At 41.8% G+C, this 6,677-nt stretch overlaps 1 protein-coding gene across 6 annotated transcripts in view; it reads right to left on the bottom strand.

The window, feature by feature from the left end:
- Window positions 1-6,677, bottom strand: part of Prr14l (proline rich 14 like) — a 75,720-nt gene that overhangs the window by 23,444 nt on the left and 45,599 nt on the right. Inside the window, exons 9-10 of one of the 6 annotated variants that reach the window (XM_026788774.1) lie at window positions 3,021-3,041; window positions 2,459-2,795 (exon numbers count right to left, since the gene is read on the bottom strand). The exons of 3 other annotated variants lie outside the window; for them this stretch is intronic. In XM_026788774.1, the coding sequence (XP_026644575.1) occupies window positions 2,783-2,795; window positions 3,021-3,041 (34 nt within the window). In that variant the 3' untranslated portion in view covers window positions 2,459-2,782. Of the gene's footprint in view, window positions 1-2,458; window positions 2,796-3,020; window positions 3,042-6,677 lie in introns of those variants that run through there. 2 more of the 6 variants (XM_026788773.1, XM_026788775.1) reach the window with 2 other exon arrangements.

Genomic DNA, 6,677 nt, shown 5'->3' with positions numbered 1-6,677 from the left:
TCCCGAGTGCTGGGATTAAAGGCGTACGCCACCACCGCCCGGCGAGACTTAATTTTCTTTTGAAGATTTATTTATTTAATATATACATTGTGTTTTGCCTGCATATATGCCTGCATGACAGAAGAGGGCACCAGATCCCATAATAGATGGTTGTAAACTACATGAGCTGCTGAAAATTGAACTCAGGATCTCTGAAAGAGAAGTCAGTGCTCTTAACCTCTGAGCCATCTTTCCAGCCAGAGACTTAATATTTTAAATTTCTGAGACTAGCACTCTTATTTCATTCCTTTAAAAATTTTTCCTCTTAGCTGGATGTGATGGCAAATGCTTTTAATCCCAGCACTCAGGAGGCAGAGGCAGGTGGGTCTCTGTGAGTTCAAGGCCAGCATGGTCTACAAAGGAATTCCAGGACAGCCAGGGCTACTTAGAGAGATCCTGTCTCAAAAAAACAAAACAAACTTTTTTCATGGTTATTACTTCTTTATCTTTTATACAACCATTGCATCAGAACACATAAATTTTCATTTATTCAAATCTTTTTAATAATTTTGTTTTAAAGACAACTTACTTTATGTGTATGATATTTGGCCTGTATGCTTATGTGTGCACCATGTGGTGCCCAGTGCCCAGGGAGGATCAAAGTGTAGGGTCCACTGGAGGGGAGCTAAAGTTTGAGAGCTGCTGTATGGATGTCAAGACCTGAACCTGGGTCCTTTGAAAGAACATACTGAGCTTTTAACTGCTGTCTCATCTCTCCAGCTCTCTTCAAATCTTTTATTTATTTATTTCATTATACTTTTTTTTTTTAATGCGTAGCCCAGGTTGGCCTCGAACTCATGATCCTCTTGCCTCTGCCTCCTTCAGCAAACCCTACCGACATGCACTACCACAACCGGTTCATTATACTTTTAAGAAGATTTATTTAGGGGGCTGGAGAGATGGCTCAGTGGTTAAGAGCATTGCCTGCTCTTCCAAAGGTCCTGAGCTCAATTCCCAGCAACCACATGGTGGCTCACAACCATCTGTAAAGAGCTCTGACGCCCTCTTCTGGCCTTCAGGCATACAGACAGAATATTGTGTACATAATTAATAAATAAATAAATAAATAAGTAAGTAAATAAGTAAATAAATAAATAAAGAAGATTTATTTAAGTGTGTGTGTGTCTGTTTATGAGTGCAGGTGTACATAGAAGCCAGAAAAGGGCGTCAGGTCCCCTGGAGCTGGAGCAACACAGGTGGTTGTGACTCACCTCACATGGAATATGAGAACCAAACTTGGGATCTCTGTGAGATCAGTAACACAATTAACCTCCAAGGCTTACCCCATCCCCAGTAAAAAAATAAAAAAAATAAAAAAAAAATAACCTCTTGGAAATAAAATGTGTCAGTGTTTTACTGTTGCCTGAAATGTGCTCCTTATCAAAATATTTTGCCTAAGTTCAAAATCTGAGCATCAGGATCTGCTTTATGGTACTGGACTCCTGGGTTGCTGAAGCATTTCCTCTGTATACCGATACAAAGCTCGCTCAGCTAGGTGTTTTGTTTTTTAATATTTATTTATTTATTATGCATACAATATTCTGTCTGTGTGCATGTCTGCAGGCCAGAAGAGGGCACCAGACCTCTTTACAGATGGTTGTGAGCCACCATGTGGTTGCTGGGAATTGAACTCAGGACCTTTGGAAGAACAGGCAATGCTCTTAACCACTGAGCCATCTCTCGAGCCCCCGCTCAGCTAGGTGTTAGCAGAATAACACAGGATGAGGGTGCGTCTTATCTGGTTCTGAGAGCTTTCCTTTAGTTCTGCCATGAGCCCATAGTGACACACATATATGGGGGCGATTGGAAGTCACCTGAACACCCCCTGAACGTCTGTCTATACCATAGCTATGTGGCCAGAGCAAAGAGTCCATTGGTAACATAATAGCCCTACTCTGCAGAGAAGGTCCTCCAGTCTCAAAGACACCTGTCCAGGGTTTTCTGTAGCCCTTCTGTAATAAACATCACAGACTACAGCTCTTGTATCACAGCTACAGACTGTCAGCCAATTATATGTGTTCCAAAATGTGGTTCTTTCCTATTTGCCTGCTGTGGCCTCTGTGATCCAGTCACCCAATGGGTTGCGGCCATAGCTTCGTCATCACAGTCTCAATGTCAACCATGGGGAGTTAGTGATCCTCCCAAGTATGTCCGTTCTTTGTTCCTCAGTTTGAGCACACCCTTTGGAAGCCTCATTACATTTACTGTCCTATTATCGTTTGAAATTTTATATTATGTTAAAATGTCATATAGTTTCTATATCCTGACTGTATGCAAACCAATACATGATACTAAGGTAAAAATCCGAAGAGCTAAATCAAACTGCCACTTAACACCGACAGGGTAACCTTACACCCTCATTCGGGGACTTTCCACATTTATAGAAGAAGACAGTTTTGGGGCAATCAATGTCTTAATCTTTAATTTATTTATACAACTGACACAAGAGAAATGTCCATAAAGTCTTTCAAAACAGCCCTTCTTGACAAATCTTATTTCAAAATATTAATGAAAAAATGCTGTTGATTTGTCTTTCTTCATTCTCCACACAGATCCATGAGAGAAGAATGATGATTTACAAAACGATCTTGAGGAAAAAAGGAGCTGGTGGGACGGCTCTTCGGTTTATAGAGCACCTGCCCTTAGTCATGAGGAGCAGACTGTGGATCCTAGCAGTCATGGAAGGGACTAAGCGCTGGCCCTGAAGACAAGGGGGCTAGGACTGGTTCCATGAGTCCCAGGTTCAAGAAAATATCCTGTCCCAAATGAAAAAAAGCAGAGAATGACAGGACACCCCATTCCAAAACCTCACCTCTTACAAAGAGACACACACAGAGACAAACACAGATAGACAAGACACACACAGATAGATGACAGACAGACAGACACAGATAAGACAAACATACAAATAGATAAAATAAACATAAAATACAAACAACAAAAACAAAGCGGGAGGTATTGCTTTGTGGTATGATACTTGCCTAGCATATGTAAGTCCCTGGCTTCCATCCCCAGCATGGCCAAAGAAAGAAACAAACAAAAACAAAGCTGAAGGCATTACAATATCTAATTTTTAAATTTTATTTATTTATATAATTCTTTTTCTTTCTTTCTTTCTTTCTTTTTTTTTTTTTTTGGTTTCTCAAGGCAAGCTGTCACTCTGTAGTTCTGGCTGACTTGGAAACTCACTATGTAGGCCAGGTGGGCCTCAAATATACAGAGAACCACCTGCCTCTGCTGGGATTAAATGTACATGCCCCAACAGGCCCGGTTTCAATACTCAACTTTAAAACACAATGCATAAGTCCAGGCATGATATCGTATGCTTATAATCACAGCTGCAGCAGGATTGCACCAAGTTTGAGGCTCGGCTGGGATATGAGTTTCAAGCCAACTAGAACTACATGACAAGACCCTGTCTCAAAAACAAGCAAACAAAAAATCCTAAGAAATGCTATGAATCTGGAGTAACCAAAACAACAAGGTATTAGTATAAAGACAATAAAGCAGAGGAGGATACAGAAATAAATAATTCACACACCTATTACAGTCAAATGATTTCAACACAGTTGACAAGGGCACAGTGTAGAAAGCAAACTCTCTTTAAGTGGTGCCGGGAAACTCCAGGTGTACAAAGGTGAAACTGGGCTCTCCTCACCTGGAAGACTCATGGGCTGAGACTCTAGACAGGAGTACAGGTCAGCACTAGACTGGAACGAGGAAACTATCAGAAGCCCTAGGGGAACGTCTCATGCCATTCAAGTGGCTAAGCGTGTTTCTGAATGTATGACTGCAGACAAACAGGTCACAAGAGCACATGTGAACAATGTGATCAACAGCTCTGTGCAACGAAGAGCCGGCGGAGCAAAGACAAGCGGAACAGGAGTACCTGTAAATAACACACCTGAGAGAGGGTTAACTTCCATAAGACGCACAAACTCCAAGAGCAAAAAGGAAAAAAGAAAGAAAGAAAAAAACCCTAACATTTGAAAATTAAATCAAAAACTCCAAAAACTTGACACAGGAGTGTTTGTAATATCAATTTCCTAGAAAGCTGAAGTCAAAGAAATAACCATGTTTGGAAAAAAAAAAAAAAAAAAAAAGCCACAGTACCACCCAATCCAGAAATTGAAAATCAGGCACCTCTTTACCACCTCCCTTGAGTCTGACGACAGGTGGGCATGTGCACTGCTCTAAGTATCATGTGTGTTTATCTGCTAAGATATTAAACATTTTTATTCATGTGTACATGTGTGTGTCTGTGTGAGTGTATGATATAAGGCATCATACTTTGGGGAGGGAGATGGAGGTCACTTGACATGGGTCCTGGAACAAATATAGGGTCCCTAGAAGAGTATCAAGGGCTCTTATTTGTTCTTTCCAGTCTCCTCAAAAATAGTATGGAGATTCCTCTAAAAATTAAAAACGGAGTCGAGAAGTGTTGGCGCACGCCATTTTTATCCCAGCACTCGGGAAGCAGAGACAGGCGGAATTCTTTGAGTTCGGGGTCAGCCTGGTCTACAGAGTGAGTTTCAGGACAGCCAGGCCTGTTACACAGAGTGATCCTGTCTCTAAAAACAAAACAAACAAAAAATTAAAAATGGGGGCTGAAGAGTTGGCTCAATGGTTAAAATAAAAGCACTGGCTTCTCTAGCAGAGAACCTGGTTCCCACTCCCAGCACCACTGGCAACTCACAACTGTCTGGAACTCCAGGGGATCTGACCTCCACCTCTTCTGGCCTCCCCAGGCAACAGGCACAAATGGCTGTGAGTGCCCCAGGGGTGCTGGGAATTGGGCCCTACAAAGGTTTTCTATAAGAAAAACCAGTGCTCTTTACTGAGCCAGTTATCTTTCCAGCAACCTCATGGTCTTTCACAACCATCAATTATCCCAATTCTAGGGACACGATGCTCTCTTATGACCTCTATGGACTCTAGGTAAGCATGTGATGTAGAGATGAAGATTTAAAAAAATCTAGAAAAATTGTTTTGAAAAATTTAAGATCAGCTAGGTGGCAGTAGCACATATCTTTAATTCCATCAGAGGGAGATGGATCTCTAAGTTTGAGGCCACCCAGGTCTACATAACAAACTGTAGGTCAGCCAGGGCTACACAGTGAGACAGTCTCAAAAATCTAAATAAATAAATGTAAGATACTACATGATTTGGTATACATGTGAGCCCATGTATACTAATTTGGTCATAACCAAACTGTTCCAATAAAAAATGTGTCTAGTTTCTAGTTTAGGAAGGGTACTCTGGAAACATGGGCCACAGTTTTAAATGTATATAGCTACTTTGAGGACAAGGTGCTCTATAAGAGATCCCATCTCAGGGAGCAGAGATGGCTCAGCAGTTAAGAGTACTAGGGAGCTCAGAGGTCCTGAGTTCAATTCTCAGCAACCACACTGTGGCTCACAGCCATCTATAGTGGGATCTGATGCATTCTTCTGGCATAGTCATACATGCAGATACACCACTCACATAAATAAATAAATAAATCTTAAAAAAAAAAAGATTGTATCTGAAAACCCAAAAGAATCTCCCCCCAAACATATTTGATTTATTCATTTTACATTTTGTGTGTTTTACCCAAATGTTTGTATGTGCACTATGTGTCTGCTTGGTACTTATAGAGGTTAGAAGAGGGCACCAGAACCTCTGCAACTGGAGCTATGGATGGTTGTGAATCACCATGTGGGGACTGGGAAAAAAACCTGGGCCGTCGGCAAGAGTAGCCAGTGCTCTCGGTCAATGCCATTTCTCCAGCCACAACCAAAAGAATATTAAGGTAAAAATTTATTAAAAACTGTATTGTTCAGCTGGGAAACTGTGGTGTTTGACTTTAATTCCAGCATTAGGGAGGCAGAGGCAGGAGGATCTCTGTGAGTTTGAGGCCAGCCTGGTCTACAGATTGAGTTCTAAGACAGACAGGGCTATACAGAGAAACACTATCTTAAGACAAAACCAAAACCAAACCAAAGCAAAAACCTGTACCTTTCGGTTGGTCCCAATGCCACAGGTCTGTAATCCCAGTTCTTGTAGAAGACTGAGGTGGGAAAGTCATAAGTTAAAGGCCTGTTTGTGTTACAGAATGAGCTAAAGGCATGAAGATCCTGCCTAAAAAAATGAAAACTCAAAACCAAGACTAGAAATAGGTTTAAGAAACTCTCTTACGAGCTGTTGAGCAGGAGAAGAAAGTCCCAAAACAATATGGGTATTGCCACTGTTCTTGTCTGCTTCCCAGAGTTTGAACTCAAGGTTCTATTACTGAAGACACCATGCACTGCAGACACAGAACTCAAGAGGATCCATGCTGGATCTAACCTGAAAGGCCCGAGGACTAGCTTTTATAGTACCACAAGGTGCTGTGTAAGCTTCCAAGGGAAGGAAGAAACCATCAGTCACAGCCAACTGCATGTCACCCATAATAATTTGCAGCATGGCAAGATAGCCCTAAGGGTGAGATAGTGGCACTCACATCTTGGTGGTAACCAACAGCTGTCTAATTGGACTTAAAGCCTGCTTAAGAAGATGGAGATCGCCGGGCGATGGTGGCGCACGCCTTTAATCCCAGCACTCGGGAGGCAGAGGCAGGCGGATCTCTGTGAGTTCGAGACCAGCCTGGTCTACAGAG

Source organism: Microtus ochrogaster, unplaced genomic scaffold, assembly GCF_000317375.1.
Source record: "Microtus ochrogaster isolate Prairie Vole_2 unplaced genomic scaffold, MicOch1.0 UNK6, whole genome shotgun sequence".
Taxonomy (NCBI): Eukaryota; Metazoa; Chordata; class Mammalia; order Rodentia; family Cricetidae; genus Microtus; species Microtus ochrogaster.
Note: the sequence above shows the minus strand (reverse complement) of the source record. Positions and strands in the feature narration are given on the sequence as shown.